This window comes from Patella vulgata, chromosome 4 (assembly GCF_932274485.2).
Source record: "Patella vulgata chromosome 4, xgPatVulg1.2, whole genome shotgun sequence".
Taxonomy (NCBI): domain Eukaryota; kingdom Metazoa; phylum Mollusca; class Gastropoda; family Patellidae; genus Patella; species Patella vulgata.
Genome location: NC_065882.2, coordinates 81,898,511 through 81,918,217, shown reverse-complemented (window position 1 = coordinate 81,918,217; position 19,707 = coordinate 81,898,511). Strand labels below are relative to the sequence as shown.

Here is a 19,707-nt window from a genome sequence, read left to right as displayed (position 1 = left end):
TTTTTTTTTATATCGTACCGACTTTAGTAATGATGATCGAGGCTAGGCCTAAAATTCAATCGCTAATATCTCGGTTCAGAATGAATCAATTTGACTGAAAGTTTCATCAAATTCCCTTTACATTATCTAGTTTTTAACTATTATAGTGAGAACTGTCAGCTCTTTATCTAATCTTACATAATGCCCCCTTAAGAAATCTTAAATACGTATGCCCGGGCTATTGGCCCCCTCCCCTCCCATACCTCTATTCCCCTCTCCGCACGTCACCGATATATGTCGACTAGTTACATGATTCCATTTTGCGCGTATAGATGTTTTTTTTTTCTTTTATCATTTTCTTTTATTGGCCGCTTTAATAATGTTTATCTTTTTAATGACTTCAAGAAAGCGGTAATTGGCTAAATCAATTTGCCTCAGGTGAACAGGTAAAAACTCAGGTGTATTGATTAGGAACTAATTATTTTCTAATAATGGAGGACGAGCAAGAATATTCATCGCTTTATAATACACCTGACATTTAACACAGATTCCTAAACGACAATAAATTGTCTAAATGAGTTACAAACGAGAGAGAGAGAGAGAGAGAGAGAGAGAAATGGGGTTTAACGTCCACTCGACACAAACTAGGTCATTTCGGGATTAACCTATGGTTTTTAATTTTATTTCAATAATTCGCTTGCGCGTAGGGGTCTCTAGCAGTGGGAGGAAACCGGAGGACCCGGAGAAAACCCACGAGGTTGGACAGGCGACCCTACTCCTTGTCACGTACAACCGGGGATTCGAAACAACGCCAGTTGACTCAATGACAGGCCGTATGATACAGCACGCACGTGCTAACCATTCGGCCATCCAGGCCCCCCCCCCCCCCCCAGAGAGAGAGAGAGCTGTAACGTCCACCCAATAGAAACTATATTCCGGGGCTAACATATGCTACAATTTTATTTCAATTATCCGGGGTTTAGCGTCTACTCTACTTTAAACTACGAACTTTAAATCCAGACAAATCGACAAATTTATAGGGATAATATTTAGTCATTTTAAATTTAATATTCATTAGACATGGAGCGTGTAATCGAAACAAGAAAGATGAACAACATAGCATATACAATATTACCTGTTTTAAAATATGAACAATGTTACAATATTAACTGTTTTAAAATATTAACTGTTTAAGATTGTTTAAAATATCAACTGTTTAAAATATCATCTGTTTTTAATAATCCATTTACTGTGTTACAATATTAACTTATTCAAAATATCAACTGCTTTAAAATATCAACTGTTTTAAAATGTTTTAAAATATCAACTGTTTTAAAATGTTTTAAAATATCAAATGTTTTAAGATATTAACTGTTTAAAATATCAACTGTTTTAAAATATTAACTGTTTTACATAATTAACTGTTTTAAAATATTAACGCTTCTCTTCTATTATCTGTTTTAAATATAAACTGTTTTGAAATATCAACTCTTTTAACATTTTAACTGTTTTCAATATTGTATTAACAGTTTTTATGGGAAACAACCACTGGTTTTCTTCTAAAAGCACGACGTTTCGACAAGTAGGGGATCACGTGGCTAAGTGGGTAAGACGCTGGCTCGCTAGCCTGGAGGTCGGGTGTTCGATCCCTGCATTGGCTGAGAAAGTTCATCCAGATTTTCCGGCGTCGTTCCCCCTTGTCAGTGATGCAGGACGGAGGGCCTGACAAGGACAGCTGTCCAGTCCTTCGGATGAGACGAAAAACCGAGGTCCCGTGTATATATTGGAATGCACGTAAAAGATCCCCTGGCAGTTGGAATTCGATATAAGAGTAGGCGATAGTGCCGCTGCCCGGGCAAAATTTCCCTCATAGCACACTGTATGGCGTATGCCCGTCTTCATTAGCCCAGTATAGGAGCAGAACAGTAGGACGTTAAACCCCATTTTATTTCATTTCATTTCGTTTCGAAAAGTATCCTCTGATCGTTACAATGATAACAACAATAAGAGGAAACTTGCCACTTAAAGAATATTTAAATAATCTACAGTGTTAAAACATTAACTTTTATATAATTCTGTGCTGCATTCTCCACTTCCTCTCCTTTCTTATCGCATATTTTTTTTCCGCATTGTCCCACGTTTGGACTAATCTTATCGTTTGTGGTATCGGTTTCGCGGCACGTGACAATATCGATTTAGAAATTAGTATTCAATTACAGGGGCGTGTGACATTTAGCGATGTTTTGTATCTGTATTGTCATTGGCTGGTCAGAGCAAGAACTCTTTCGATAATGAATTGAAATAAATCCCAGTGGAATTATTTTCACCTCTGATATTAACCACCATTTCTAGCTTGTGTTTGAATGTCATTCGGTCTAACTAATGCGACTCCTTGCTTTTAACACTCAGGTTAGTTCTATTTATTGTAATCATTTTTTTTTTTGTTATGATTCTGATTTTATTACCATGAAACAATATAAGTTTAAAAAACGAACTTAATTTTTGTTCTTCACATCGGAAATATTTATATTTCATTATATCAAAATAACCAACTAAATTTGTATAAATTCTGGTAACTGTCCCGAGGTACAGTAAATTTATCTTTGAATATTTCGCCATTTCAATTAAAAGGAGTCACTTGTAAACTACAATATTGCGAAAGATTAATCTCTAATAGGAATATCATTCCAAAACGATTAGTTCCGTTCGGTATTTACAAAGATATCTTTGCTGCTCGCTATGCAATAAGCCCATCGCATGTCTTAAATCCGACTGAATCCAAACCGACGGGACATTATCTAGGGTTAGTATTTCGATTTTGTTTTCTTAATTATGTAAAATAATGAATCTGAGTACATATTAGATCGGATTAAGCCATGAGGAATTAGATATTTCGGCGGCAAATGTCAATTGCGTATACAGTGACTTCATGGAATAACTTGAATAAAAATACAACCAATCTCTAGTTATAGCCAATGAAAGTTCAAATTTGTAATAATATATTCTTTGAATGGCATTTAGTAATTGGAACATAATCAAAAACACACTTTTATGGAATAACAATTACTATGGTTTATTTCACTGCGACGTTTCAACAAGTTTTCACAAGTCGTTATCAAGCATATACACGTGTAATAAGCATATACAGTGAAATAAACCATAGTAATTCTTATTCAATAAAAGTGTGTTTTTGATTGTAATGATATATATAATAATAGTGCACTTTTAACGGACTAAACTCCATACACTAACTCATTATAACATTTTTGGGTCTCCTGTATTTAATAAACTCTTGAATTACAATAAGGCTGGTGCATCTCTACTTTCTGGTGGTAGTTTATTCCAAAATGTTGCTGAGTTATACTGGAGTTATAATCTTAATTTATCTTTTGGGAAACAAACTAAGTTTTTGGTTAGGCGATCGTAGTGTTCGGCTAGGATGATCATTTGAAACAAGTTCCGATAGACAACTTGGTGTGGTTTGGTGAAGACATTGTAACCTCAGAACGATCGAAAACCAAATGATTGTTAATCGTAATTGGACAGTGTTATAATAAAATAAAACCAAGTACGAACAATCCAAACCATTAGACAAAATTCGAAGTCCTAAAAAAAACAACGGTATAGGCAAAATAGTGTAATCAGCAAATGGACTGTTCACCGTGTACAAAATATACGACAAACGGCGGTAACAGGTGTATGGAAGAGTAAGCTTATCCTAACAAATACTTATAGAAAACAATTACTAATATATACAGGCGACGTTGAGAATTGATGTTTGTTCCTCATCTGATAATTTAATATTTTGTTTTATTTCATTTTATTATGACAATAACCAGCTACATTTGTATAAATTCTCATGATTATTGTCTGGTAATTGTCGCGCTGGGCGCTAAAATGTTAGTATATTTATCTTTTTAATATTTCAACTGAAGGAATTACTCAAAATCACATAAAACTTACAAGCCAATAAGTCAATAAATTATGTCTAAAGGAATAAATCAATGCATATAAATAAATTTATGAATCAATAAATAAACGATATTTATTCTATTTTTTTTTATATTTAGAATTTAATTGTAAGCCTATAGCATAGTATGAATTTAAGGTTTATGACTGTCAAATTTACTGACTTATTGGCTTGTAAGTTTTATATGATTTTGAGTAATTCCTTCAGTTGAAATATTTAAAAATAAGTTAATAGTAACCGTATAGCATAATACTAATTTAACGAAATGAAATTAAATGGGGTTTAAAGTCCTACTGGGCTAAAGAAGACGGCCATACGCCATACAGTGTGCTATGAGGGAAATTTTGCCCGGACAGCCACACTACGGCCTACTCTTATATCGAATTCCAATTGTCAAGGGATCTTTAACGTGCACGCCAATGTGTACACGGGACCTCGGTTTTTCATCCCATCCAAACGACGAGACAGCCGTCCTTGTCAGGCCCCCACCCTGCATCACTGACAAGGGGGGGGGGGTGAATTTAAGGTTTATGACTGTCATATTTGGGTGATATGAAACCCTTTGCAAACTACACTCGCATTTCTTATCATATCCTGTGTTGATGGATTCAATCAATTTTAAATCGCCTGATCTTGATGAAAGTACAGATCCTATTTCGTTTCATTTTTTTTTTAGTTTAAAAGTTTTATAGTTTATTTCTTTTGTCTTTACCACCCTTGATTTAGTGGAGGTCATCGAAAGTATTAAAAAACGAAACGAAATGTTGATCTGTATTTTAATCAGATTTGTATGATTTGATTTGTTTTGTGAAGTCAAGACATCTTAAGATTTAAATAAAATGAAATGAAATGAAATGGGTTTAACGTCCTACTGTTCTGCTATGGGGAGAATTTTGCCCGGGCAGCGGCATTGTGGCCTACTCTTATATCAAATTCCAACTGCCAAGCGATATTTTACGTACACGCTAATGTATACATTGGACCTCGGTTTGTCGTCCCATCCAAACGACTAGACATGTCCTTGTCAGGTCGTTCGTCCTGCACCACTGACAAGGGGAAACTACAGGAGAATCTGTATGAGCAGCCACTCCTATTCAGCGACATCTCCTTGTAAGCGGTCACGATAAATTCCCCCCGTAGAAATTCTGTTGTTTCATCTCTTTATTCAACGGTCACTCCTCTAACGCGGCCAGCGGTCACTATGTCGAAAAATCCCGATGAACCTGTTCGGCAAATGCAGGGATCGAACACGCGACCTCCAGACAAGCGAGCCAACGTCTTACTCACTTAAGATTTAAAATATTGAGACTGTGAAGTGGGTGTCTATTTCCCTTTCAAAATCTACAGATATGGGTAATGTTAAATTGAGTATTGGTTTAAAATTCATAAACAAACTGACTTGTATTTCGAAGTGCAGATTGAATGGTACAGTTGTGTCCCATTACTAATCGGAATAAAATATTAAAGTGATATTTACCTAAAAACGAATTTTATTTTGATATTAAAACTCAAATTTGCTTAAATATTAAAACTCCAATTTGCTTAAATATTAAAACTCAAATTTGCTTAAATATTAAAACTCCACTTTGCTTACATATTAAAACTCAAATTTGCTTAAATATTAAAACTCAAATTTTCTTAAATATTAAAACTCAAATTTGCTTAAATATTAAAAAAATATTAAAAATCAAATTTGCTTAAATATTAAACATCAAATTTCCTTTGGCTAAACTCAAATTTACTTAAACATGCATTATGCAAGAGCAAAATCTGCTTATTACAAGTCTTTCTTTAGGCCTGAAATGTTATCTAAATTATCAATTAGACATTAATTAACTTATCCAGACCATAATAAACTCTCGATGTCAAGGCTAGCCTTCGATGTTGGCTGGATTAGATTCCTATATGCCGCTAACGGCCGTTGATAATTAAATCAATAAAGGTGGATAATCGAGACTTGCTGTTTATATTAATGATTTTAGTAATGATGACCGAGAATATGACTATTATAGCGAGAACTGCCATCTCGTTATCTTTTCTCCCATAATGTATCTTTAAATATTAAACATCAAATTTCCTGTGGCTAAAAAATTAAACATCAAATTTCCTAAATATTAAAAATCAAATTTACTTAAATATTAAAAATCAAATTTACTTAAATATTAAAGATCAAATTAATTAAATATTAAAGATCAAATTTACTTAAATATTAAAATTTACTAAAAAAAATGTAACTTAAATATTAAAATTGATTTTTACCTAAATATCAACTTTACTAAACTATTATACGTAAAATTTACCCACAGACCTATTTTATTAAAGTATTAAAAATAAATTTTACCTACAGACGAATTTTATTGCAATATAAAAAGTGATATATGCCTTATGACGGATTTATATTTTATTAGAATATTAAAAGACAAATTCAGAAACAAAATCGCACATAAATACCGTATACGTGATAAACTAATGTCAGAGATAGATTGATATAAAAATAGTTTTCAAACAATCACCAAGAGTTTAAAATGGGGAATTCAAAATGAGAAAATTGCACATAAACATCGAATAGATGGTGATTTAATGTCAGATATTTTGATTTTAAAATATTTTTCAAACAGTCTCTAAATGGGAAATTCAAATAAGTTGTGTCTCTAGGTAAGGTCCTTGACGTAGAATTCTACTGTATTATGGCTGCTACATGACCTATAATGAAATGGGGTTTAACGTCCTACTTGTCTGTACCAATCAGGCTAATAAATACGCCAGACGTGTAATGTTTTAGAGAGATTTTCCAGTGAAAACGTTTACTTTTAACGGAATTCCAATTTCGTTTTTTATTATACTTTCGATGCCCTACACTACATGCAGATCTGACAAGTTATAGTGGGAGTTCACGTCAGGGGTCATACAAGCAGCTTTTGACCTATGACGTCAGACATTGATTAATCAATCAGCGTTGACGTTTCTAGTGGTTTACCCACAGTTCCGTGCATGCCACACCAAGAAAAGAAAAAAAAAAAGAAGTCGCCGTAACATATAGTTTCATAAGCTAACCCCTCACGTCATCCAGAACGCCTGTTATATAACAACTCTCCCAGATCATAGTGTAGTACAGACATATAAAACGAAATTTTGAACTATAAAAAACGAAACGAAATAGGATCTGTGTTTTAATCAGATGGACGGAATTCCAATTGTCAAGTGTACTCTTACGTCCATACCAACGAGTAGGCAGATGGACCTCGCATTTTCGTCCCATCCGAAAGACTAGACGCATTCCCTTGCCAGATCCTCCGCCCTGCACCAGAGTCAATAGAAAACAAGCTGGGTTATCTAGATGACATTTAAAAGACCGACATTTAATGAATATAAATAAGTAATGAAATTCTTGCTAATGAAACCATCCCGCCATGTTTTAATATCGAGCTATGATGATGTGTAAACCGAGTTGATTAGATTTATCTCAGGAGAAAAGAAGAAATGACAAACCCACGTCGTCACTGATCAAGACACCAAAGAATACAAGATATAAGATGAATTGATGCCAGAGTGGAAATAATTTGTGTTTTTGTGTAGAACTATCAGCGTTTAATTTGTAATACAATAGTCATATTGAATGAATCGTTATTACCACATGGGGCACATTGATTGATCACTTCCGAAACAATAACCTCTAGGGTTTTTTTCTCAACACAAATTATAGATATTTGCTAGACCTTATTGTTATCATTGATTTACTTTATCAAATATGTTCAAGAATATTGTCCTGGTTCTTTCCAACTAATTGGACGAGAAATCTTATCTTGTTGCAATGAAAACCACGCTAATTTAATTTCTTTCTTTTGATTGGTATCATTTTGCACACTTGCCAGGGGATAGACCCGTGGTTCTATGCCGGTGTTGATCGAGAAAGTTCCTCAGGGATTCTAGCTTGGTTTCTTGGAAACGTCTAGTTGTTAGGATGGAACGAAAGCCCATGTGAACTATGACAGTACGTTAAAGATACATTATGGGAGAGCTGGCAGTTCTCACTATAATAGATAAAAACTAGCTACTAAAAAGGGAATTTGCTGGAAATTTCAGTCAAATTAATCCACTATGAACCGAGATTTTAGCGATCATCATTACTGAAGTCGGTAGGATAAAAAAACTTAGTCTCGATTATCCATTTCATGACTTAATTATGAATGGAAGTCGAACAGCAAATCGGAACTTAATCCAATAAACCTCGCAGCCTAGCGATGCCATCGAGGCCTAAAGAAAGACCTGCAATAGGCAGATTTAGTTCTTGCATAATGTATGTTTAACGAAAGGAAATGAAATGGGGTTTAACGCCCCATCGTTCTGCTCCGACAGGGCTAATCAAGACGGGCATACGCCATTCAGTGTGCCACGAAGGACATTTTGCCCGGACAACGGCGCTACGGCCTACTCTTATATCACGGGATCAATTACGTGCATGCCAATGCATGTTAGACAGTTGTCCTTGTCAGGCCCCCCGTCCTGCACCACTGGCAAAGGGAAACCACTTTGGATAATCCCGATGAACTAACTTACGAGTCGAAGATGGAATGAGGCACATGATAAGTGTGGCGAGTACAATAAGAGGGTTGTGTGAGGGACATGTCGATATGATAGATGGGGCACTTGATGAGTGTGGCGCGTATAGTAAGGGGGTGAGGGACTTGATGAGCGTGGCGAGTACAGTAAGGGGGCGAGGGACATGTCGATACGATGGAATGAGGGACTTGATGAGAGTGGCGAGTACAGTAAGGGGGCGAGGGACATGTCGATACGATGGAATGAGGGACTTGATGAGCGTGGCGAGTACAGTAAGGGGGCGAGGGACATGTCGATACGATGGAATGAGGGACTTGATGAGCGTGGCGAGTACAGTAAGGGGGCGAGGGACATGTCGATACGATGGAATGAGGGACTTGATGAGCGTGGCGAGTACAGTAAGGGGGCGAGGGACATGTCGATACGATGGAATGAGGGAGATGATGCGTGTGGCGAGTGTAGTAAAAGGGTGGGTGTGGCGGGTGCAGTAAATGGGTGGGGTGAGGGACGTGTCGATAAGATGGTATGAGGGACATGGTGAATGTGTAATGTAGATTTTATGGATTACAAAATCATTGGGAAAATAAAATACGAAATACTTTCATAATATTTAAGTTTGCAAGGGATTAATAATAACGACATATTTTATTTTACAGATTATACGATGAATAATCAAAGTCGCCCATCTACGAATTACATGGACATTTTATCGTCACAACTCGTCAATCCACGCGTCCATTGTATGTCGACGTCATCAGTACCAGCGTTCGGTAACGATAGAAACGACCATGACAACATGGCTGAGTTTGAAGAAAGGGCGATAGAGACATCGAATGTACGCGTTGGTACAGTGATGTTACTAGGTGTTCCAATAATAGGCCTGACTGTCGATAACAAGGAACGACTCTGTCTAGCGCAAATATCTAATACACTGCTCCGCGATTTTAGCTACAATGAGATTCATAATCGTCGTGTCGCCCTGGGCATCACATGTATGCAGTGTTCGGCCTCACAATTAGAGATACTAAGACGAACCGGTGCCATGCCCATATCCTCGCGGCGATGCGGATTGATAACTAAAAGAGAGGCTGAGAGATTAGTCAAGTCGTTTATTGAAGATATTCCTCCGCCACGACTTCCCGAAGACTTCTCGTTTAAAGTCCATCACCAGTGTGGTTGGGGCTGTAAAGGTTTATTTCAGCCTTCTAGATATAACAGCTCGAGAGCGAAATGTATAAAATGCCTGACCTGTGAAAATTATTTCTCACCAAATAAATTCATATTCCATTACCACAAAACAGAATCCAGTGAATATAAACACCCCGACGCCGCCAACTTTAATTCTTGGAGACGCCATCTTTTCCTGACAGAAGAAAATCCGCCCGATTCGCTTCTGCACGCGTGGGAAGATGTAAAAGCCATGTTTAATGGTGGATGCCGGAAACGATTCTCGACCGCACCCCGCAGCCACAACTATGAGGTCCCTAGCACCCCAATCACACCCCCCGTACCCATACCACCCACGCATACGAGCACGTCAGGGGTCTTAAATTTCTCCCCTTATTTGCCCTTTCAAAATAACCCAGCATCAACACATTCAGCGTTTCCTAATATGTTCCGTGGTATTACATCTTATGGCGAGTTTTTTCGATCACTGAGTTTGCCTTACAACAACTTCGGTTCTCGCTTACCGGACTCGGCACCAGTATTGCCCATGTTTCCGTTCACCGCACCTGCGCAGAACATAATGTTTCCGAATAATGGCATGCCGATTCTACCACCGCCACATTCTTCAAATGTTTGGTTTGGAAGACCGGATCCAAAGTCTACGAACCAAGAGGCTACAGATAAAACTACCATAGAAGACGATGCAAGAGGGTGTAGGGAAGAACCGGAAGAGGCGGATGAAGAAATATCGGTGACATCACAATGCATGGATGACGACAAGAACGATAACTCTACACATATTAACGAGATTGAAGACGACTGTTTGGAAAACGGAAATGACGGAAATGAAGATTATGTTGATGTCACAGATGATAAGGTAGATGTTTTTACTGTTTACAAGTTTTGGGTGTTTTGTTTTATCATTAGGTCAAGTGGCGTGGTTTCGATTCACCACTTGTACGTGACAAGGGTAGGGTCGCCTGTCCAGCCTCGTAGGTTACCTCCAAGTCCAACAGCTAAAGACCCCAACGCCCAAGCGAATTATTGACATAAAATTGAACCATATATGTTAGTCCCGAAATGACCTAGTTTGTGTCGAGTGGACGTTAAACTCCATTTCACTCTTTCTCCCCCAGTTACAATAACGACTGGAGTGTTTATATATTAATTTACTGTATAAATGGTAAGATATTTTAATTCATCATCTGGCTCTAATCAACTATAGTGTTTGTATTTGTTACAGGAGAATCCACCACCAGAAGCAGACAATAGTAAGTATATTATAATCTAGCACATTATCTTCAACAAGCAAACCGGTACATCTTCAGTAACCAATTAAAATGGGGTGTAAACGCCCTACTTTTCTGCACCGACTGGGATAATGAAGCTGGGCATGTTATGAGGGAAAGTTTGCCCAGATAGCGGCACGACGACCTACTTCACGACCAACGCTTGGAGCGAACCTGAGATCGCCAGTTCCACCGCGGTTCCATGTTGATTAACTTTAGTTTTCTTATTGTTAGATCCTTTAAAGTGGATTAGATATGAATAAATTCTTTGAACAAAGTAAAGGTATTTTGTTTCCTATGCCACCCATTACATCAATGTCGAGGTCCACTGCCATGATCGCTCCCGGTGTTGGACGTGAAAGTTCATTGGCATTTTCCGGCGTAGTTTCCCCTTGTCAGTGGTGTAGGACAAGGGCGGATGTCCAGTCGTTCTGATTGGACGAAAACCCGAGATCCCGTGTACACATTGGCGTGCACGTAAAAGATATCTTGACAGTTGGGATTCGACATAAGAGTAGGTCCCGTGTACAGAGTGGTAAAAAATGCCTTGACAGCACAATTTCCCTCAAAGCACGCTGTATGGCGTATGTCCGGACAGAACAGTAGGACGTTAAACTCCATTTCATTTCCGCTGCCATGACCTATAGCCTGGGTATTTTCAACTCTGTAGTCATAATTAACAAGACTGTGTCGAGTAAAAGAGATGGTGATGATCTAATGATAATTTGTAACGCCTGCTCTTTATATCATAAAGCTTGTCACTGAGTCCTTCAGTTTCCTCTCATTACTAAAGATACCAACGCGCAAGCAAATTATTGAAATAAAATTGCCATCGTTCGTGTTCAGTGAACATTGAACCACATCCCCCCTCTCCCCCCCGTGTCTCTGGATACTACTATATCGTGACGAATATTTGTTATTATTTTAAAAGCTATATCAGAAAGGGAAAGCGATGTGGTACGAATAAATAGCCCAACAGATCCGACTGAACAGACCATCGAGGTGAACCACGTGGAGGATGTAGAGAATGACGTAGATCTTTCAACAGTCACCATAGGTGAGTTCGTATGGTTCAGTTAATAAATTCATGAGCGATAAAACACACCATTTCTTTGTTTTAAACATAAATTATAATAGAATATATTTTAAACATACATTATTCTAAAGCTAAATCTGCCTATTGCAGGTCTTTCTTTAGGTCTGAAATGTTATCTAAATTATTAATTAGACATTAATTAACTTAACCAGGCCATAATCAACTCTCGATGGCATCGGTTTTATCCCATATTAAATAGATTAGAACAGTTCAGACATATTTTGATTTAAACTAAAAATGGAGGAGAGAGACTTAGCTTCGAACAACCAGTACGGTGGTTGAAATTATTGCACACGTCTTGTCAAACCTTCAAAGGCTAATATCGTCGCTCGCAATAGAGTAATTTAAATGATGTTTTCAAATTATTCATTAAATATTATCTATTTTCGAAGTATTATAGCAAGAATGGTCAGCTCTTTATCTAAATCTTACATAATGTATCTTTAAACAAATAATCTTACAACTAGAATTAAGCCACAGTGACTCAGTGAGTAATACGCTAGCTTGCTAACCAGGAGGCCCTCGGATTGGGGAATGCTCACTAGTCCGTGGGTTCGCTAGTCTGCGGGTTCATTAGTCCGCCGATATCTATTATTAGGGTTAGGGTTAAGGTTCATTAGTCCACCGATATTTATTATTATTAAGTTGTGTTAGGGTTAGGGTTAGGTTTATTGATACCCATATTGATAGTATTTCTTATTGCGGCGGACTAGTGCACCCGCGGACTAGTGAACCCCTCTCCTCGGATCGGTCCTGATGCTGAACGAGAAAGGTGTATTTCATTGAAAGTCTGTGTATTTCAGAAGAGTTGAAATTAAAGTTAGAAAAGGCTAAACAAGAAAGAATTGAGGTAGAAACAGAGAGGAAGAGAATGATGAGTAAGTTTCGAAACGTTGTCAATTTTAGTTTATAAATGAAACGTACAAATGATCCTGGGTGTGTGGAGGGTGGGTCGTCAAATGATCCTGGGTGTGTGGAGGGTGGGTCGTCAAATGATCCTGGGTGTGTGGGGGTGGGTCGTCAAATGATCCTGGGTGTGTGGGGGTGGGGGCGTCAAAGAAACTGGGAGGAAATGGGGTTTAACATTTTACTAGTCTACACCCACCGACCATTAGACAAATTTTGCTGACAGCAGCGCTATGGTCTATTCTTACTGCAATTTATATCTGGCTTGGGATCTTTAGCGTGCTTTCAATCCATCTATAGACCTCTGACCATCAACACATTGACATACTTGATGACCCAACCCATGCAACCATTGACTTTTGACCAACAAGTCATTGAAAGGCTTGATGATATGTAGTACCATGGATCTTCTGTCAGACGTGGAGAGCGGGTGTTGAGCAAACCGGTCGCCACATCCTACGTACGACCCATGCATCTTTTCTTACTACATATCGGGGGATCCCTGCATTGGCCGAGAAAGTACATCCAGATTTTCCGGCGTGGTTCCCCCCCTTGTCAGTGATGCAGGACGGAGGGCCTGACAAGGACAGCTGTCTAGACCTTCGGTGAGACGAAAAACCGAGGTCCCGTGTATACATTGGGATGCACGTAAAAGATCCCTTGGCAGTTGAAATTCGACATAGGAGTAGGCGATAGTGCCGCTGCCCGGGCAAAATATCCCTCATAGTACACTGTATGGCGTATGCCCGTCTTCATTATCCCAGCATAGGAGCAGAACAGTAGGACGTTAAAGCCCATTTCATTTCATTTCTTACTACATATCTTAGTAGCCTTGTGATCGTCTAGAATTTGTCCCTAGCTGTCTTTGCTTCCCCTTCACGTTGTGTATTTACTTCTTACTGTTTTCTTAAGACGTTTGTCTTCTCAGTAGTTTTAACAATGCAACAGTTCCTTTTTACATTTTATATATCAAGCTGGATACATGGATACAAGCATAGTATAGATTACAATACTAAAGTCATTCTCAAACCGTAGCCAGCCAGACTCGATATGAGCGAGTCTGCTGATAAAAATTACATCTATCCCCTTCTGGAATCAAGCTGCTGTCTAGGAACTCGGGTGGTAAACTCTCCGGAACCCAATGAAAGTCTGCCTTAAAAGTTTACTATGATTTCTTTTATAGGACTCATGGATATCATGCACAGAAATGCCGGTTCATAGCCTAGAACCTGTGAAATTTCTGATATGATTGGTTAAATTAAGCCAAATGACGAATTTAGTATATTTCCTGTAACAGCACACCTCGTTACGCAGGCAGCCAAACACAAATGAACAGAGGTGTGATGCTCTGCGCAATCTTCTGGGATTAAGTCGCAAGCTTTTTACTAAATGTGTACCGGAATAATCAACAAATTCAACATACAAGTTTTAGGGTTCAATATGAATTCTCTTTATATCATCATTAAGTTGACAGACAATTCTAAGTTGATTATATGATGAATATCAAGTTGAATATACACACACATACACATATGTGAAAACTGAAATAACAAAAGTTAACAGAATTACTAAACGGTACTAATTGATATACGATAATAACTATAGCACAACGTACAAACTACGTAATATTGTTAGCTAGGAAACGGCGTTTGACAGTGCCTGCATGACAGCTAATACAATACACAAGATTTTAAACCCAAAACGCAATTATACATATAAAATAAGAATACTGACATATACTTAGTTATGTGATGGACATATTAACTGATAATTACAACCAAAAATATATGTTTATAACACAATACCTTTTTGACTTCACCCCTTTCCGCAACGCACAAATTTGGCTGCCATGCTTGATCCCAGACGAAAGACCACGATTTATAGGAGTAACTAATGAAGTACACATACAAATTCGAACCAAATATTTATAATCATAATTTGATTAACTGAATAATTATGTACGTATTTAATATTTACTCTAATATATAGAATACACTAATAAACATATCTATACTTCGGATATAAAATATAATTAGGAAACTATAGAATGTAAACAATTGATGCTCCCAATAGCTATCCCTCTAGGAAGTCATACGGTCTATACTTGACTATGCATTCATTCAATCGCAACACTACGGCAAGACGACAATTGTTACATGGCTCCTCAAAATTAGTATGCTAATTTTCAACAAAAAACATAACAACCTAACTATTAGATATTCAATATTTCAACGAACTTAATAAAGAGAGTTCTAATTTTAATAAGACAGTTCAGTTGGCTCCTTGGCGGGGATTTCCCTGGTCTTCAAGTCCAAGAAGTAAAACTAATTTCTGTACTGGACGTTCTAAATATACAGGCGGAATTACACATTTTCCATCAGAATTTATATATTTATTACCAATGTAAAGCTTTACTTTACGCACATGATTGTCCGCATCGGGATATGTTTTAACAACACGACACACCGACCATTGGTTTCGCGGAAGACTATCATCTATCAGAAGAACAATATCACCGTTACAAATTTCACGTTTAGAATCATTCCATTTAGAGCGCACTTGTTGATTTTGTAGAAATTCGCGTTTCCCCCGTGTCCAAAACTCATTGGCCATATACTGCACACGACGCCATCGCTTTTTAGAATAAACTCTCCTTTTGAAATTCTCCAGGAGGTGGTAAAATAATCTTAGTCTTCATAGTCAACAAATGATTAGGTGTCAAAGGTGCTAAAGATGTGACATCGTTAAGAGTATCTACAGTCAAAGGACGACTGTTCACAATTGCTGCAGCTTCATACATAAAGTACGAAGAGATTCATCATCTAACTGTGTTCCAGACTGCATCATAAGCGTAGAGAGAACAGCTCGCACTGACCTTATTTGGCGTTCCCAAAATCCGCCCATATGACTCGCAGCAGGGGTGTTCATTTTGAAAACAAAGTCGCAACCATTTTCTAAAAAATATTGTCTAACATGATCATGATTGATCTTATGAATAAGCTCAGATAGTTCTCTTTTTGCTCCAACAAAATTGGTGCCGTTATCCGAACGTAACTGACGTACAGGACCGCGAATAGCAATAAATCGATGCAAACTGTTAATAAATGAGTCTGTTGACAAACTATTCGCAATTTCTATGTGAACGGCTCGACTAGTCATACATGTATATAATACACCATAACGCTTTCGTTCACTTCTTCCTTCCTTAATAGTCCATGGTCCAAAACAATCAACAGCGCAAGGCGCAGGCTCTAATCGATCTTCAGGAAGTTCTGACATTTTCTGTTCTTGTACTCTTCCTCGCAATTTACGACAGATGACGCAATGATAGATGTAACTTGAAACAACTGAACTACATCCTAATATCCAAAATCCACTGGAGCGTATCTCATTAGTTGTGAGACCTTTACCTTGATGCTTTACAGTTTCATTGAAATGACGAACGATCAACGTAGTCAAATGATGTTTCTTAGGCAGTATTATTGGATTCTTTTCTGCAGGGTCCAAATTAGACAATTTAAGGCGTCCACCAACTCGAATTATACCATTATGATCAAGATATGGATCTAACTTATATAACGATGATGATTTCTTTAGTTTTCTCTTCACAGCATTATCATCAGTCGCTTGCTGTAATTTCTTCAAAATTTGTATTTCTTCGCTGAAAACTTGTGATTGAAGAAGTTTAATGATTATTGTTTCAGCATGTTGTAATTCATCCACGGTTAAAGGTGTGTAAACAGATTTCAGACTCGCGTGATTAACTTGTATCTTCTTTCTTAATCGCAGACACAGGGCAACAGCTCTTTTAACTCGAAACCATGTTGAAATATGCTTAAAACGTGGTAAGTCGAATTCTACAGTAGGTTTTGTTAACTGTGTTGCAAATACTTGAACTTTTCTTACTTCTGGGTCATCCTTGGAAATTAGGGATTCTTCTTTGAAATCGCACGTTACGGGAAGTTCAAGATTCCACAAAAAATCAGGTCCGGTAAACCATTTCGACTGATTAACCAGTTCGCCAACTTCTAATCCACAAGAAGCTGCATCCGCAGGATTATCAGAACTACGTACAAAATTCCACTGAGCAGGTGACGACGCTTCTCGAATTTGTTGGACTCGATTAGCAACAAAGGTTTGAAAACGTCTGGCATCATTACTTATGTATCCTAACACAACCTTACTATCGGTCCAATAAATTTCACTAATGTCATCATAGTCGAGTTCACTCTTCAAATGCACACCGACTCTAACTGAAACAAGGGCAGTTGCAAGTTCTAAACGAGGTATAGTTATAGGCTTAAGTGGTGTTACTCGTGATTTCCCAGCAACAAGTGAGCAATATACGTTTTGTTGATCATCAACTAATCGCAAGTATGTACACTGACCATATCCGTAGGTACTTGCATCAGAAAAGTAATGTAACTCTCGAGTTGTTACTTGACCAAAGGTTTGTGGTTTAAAACATCTCTGAATTTTCACTGACGAAAGATGCACAAGATTATCTCGCCAACGTTCCCAGCGTGACCACATATCTTCAGGAATACTAGTGTCCCAATCAATACGACTTCTACAAAGTTCTTGGAGTATCTGTTTTCCTAATAGTAAAAACGGCGCAATAAAACCTAATGGATCATATATAGAACATACTGTGGAAAGTATTCCACGTCTAGTCAATGGCTTGTCATTCAAAGTTATATGAAACTGAAAACAGTCCGACTCAATACACCATTGTATACCTAATACACGTTCCATCGGAAGTTCATCGTTGAATAAATCGAGATCTCGTATCTCCTTAGCTCGGTCTTCTGGATCTATTGAATTAACAACTGTTTTAGAATTTGATATAAACTTATGTAATCGGAGTCCGCACTTAGCTAACAAGTTTCTACTTCCATCGATTAGATTCATCGCTTCTCTTTCACTAGGAAGAGACTTTAAACCATCATCTACGTAGAAATCTCGTTTCAAAAAATCTGTTACTTCAGAACTGAATTCCTCTTCGTTATCGATAGCAGCCTGTTTCAAACCAAAGTTTGCGCAACCAGGTGATGACCCAGCACCAAATAAGTGTACTGTCATCCTAAAATCCGTAGGCTCTTCCTCATCATTGATCCACCAAAGAAATCTTAAATAATTGCGATGTTCTGTATTTACACGAAACTGATAGAACATCTGTTCTATGTCGCAAATCACAGCTATGGATTCTTTTCTAAATCTACAGAGTACACCAGTTAGCGTGTTAGTAAGATCTGGGCCTTTAAGAAGATGGTCGTTTATTGACTGTTTTTTAAATCTGGCATTGCAATCAAATACTACGCGTATTTTGTTAGGCTTCTTCGGGTGGTAAACCGCGTGGTGAGGGATATACCATACTCTACCGATATCTTGATGAAGTTCATCCGCAGGAACTTTTTCTGCATATCCTTTACTTATAATGTCTGACATAAACTGACGATAATCATGTCGATAATTTTCATCCTTCTTAAATTTATTACGCAATGGTAAAAGTCTTTGTAACGCATGAGCTCGGTTGTTAGGAAGTGTAGGTTCCCTATCTCTAAATGGCAAGGGCATCTCATAGTGATTATCAGATGTTAAATGTATACTTTCTGACATTTTATTCAAAAACTGTTTATCTTCACGTGAATATGTTTGATTACTGCAAGAGTGGAGATCACTAAAGTCAGTTTCTAAAATCTTGAGAATATTAAAAGGGCTTACGATTTCTTTAACTTGAGTTTTAAATGAAATAATAAATCTTGAGAATATTAAAAGGGCTTACGATTTCTTTAACTTAATTTGAGTTTTAAATGAAATAAACGCATGTCGTGTTCGAATGTTTTGATCGGAGACTTCTCTAATCGAATGAAGTGGTTGAACATTACTCTCAGTTTTATGACTACAAAACATAAACTCATCGCATTTAAGTTCATTATTCATGTCTGGATCAACATTACCAATAATTCCCCATCCAAGATCTGTCTTCTGACCAAAGGGTTCATTCAATACAGGGGGGATAACTTCACGAGGTAATAACGCACGGAAACAATTATAACCAATAAGCAAACCAATCTCACAAGAGTTCAGTGACATTAATTCATTCGCAATTGTTTCAAGGTGAGGCCACCTACAAGCTATTTCAGGTGTAGGGATATGAGAACGATTAGCAGGTATTTCGTTTCTTGTATACGCAGTTGACAAAGGAATTCTAATGTCACAGTTATGTCCTCTGATAATTAAACCAGTCATTTTACGACTATCTACTCGCATATCTTTCGCAAACATTGTTGATAATGATAACTGTATGTGGGGTCCATCGATACCTAACTGATCGCAAGTCGTATCTGAAATGAAACTAGAGTCTGACTGAGTATCTAAAAGGGCATATACAAGACATTCTTATTCTGGATTTGACATATGGGAAATCCACACAGGAAGAATCATCGAACAATGACTTGATTTATCGCTAATGTCCAACTTACAATTATGACTTGTAGTTGCAGGCCTTTCTGATGTATCAGTTCTTTCATGCACATCACCGTGTAAAGCTGTTGGATGATACATGTTACATATACATGTATCGCATGTTTTTCTTCTACTACAAAACTTGTAATAATTCCAGGATTTAAGCAACTAAAACATAATTTGTTGTTTCTTAGAAAGTCTTTTCTATCATCAATTCTTTTCTTCAGAAAAACAGAACATCTATCCAAAATGTGTGGATCTTTACAGAAGAA

At 37.5% G+C, this 19,707-nt stretch overlaps 1 protein-coding gene across 1 annotated transcript; it reads right to left on the bottom strand.

The window, feature by feature from the left end:
• Positions 1–18,271: 18,271 nt before the first annotated feature.
• On the bottom strand, positions 18,272–19,461 carry LOC130012471 (uncharacterized; the record flags this gene model as incomplete). The annotated part of the gene is made up of 2 exons (XM_056100495.1): positions 18,796–19,461; positions 18,272–18,702 (listed from the first exon to the last, which is right to left on the bottom strand). Coding segments are annotated over exons 1-2 (891 nt in total), but the record flags the coding sequence as incomplete, so codon positions are not given.
• Between the last annotated feature and the right edge of the window lie 246 nt (positions 19,462–19,707).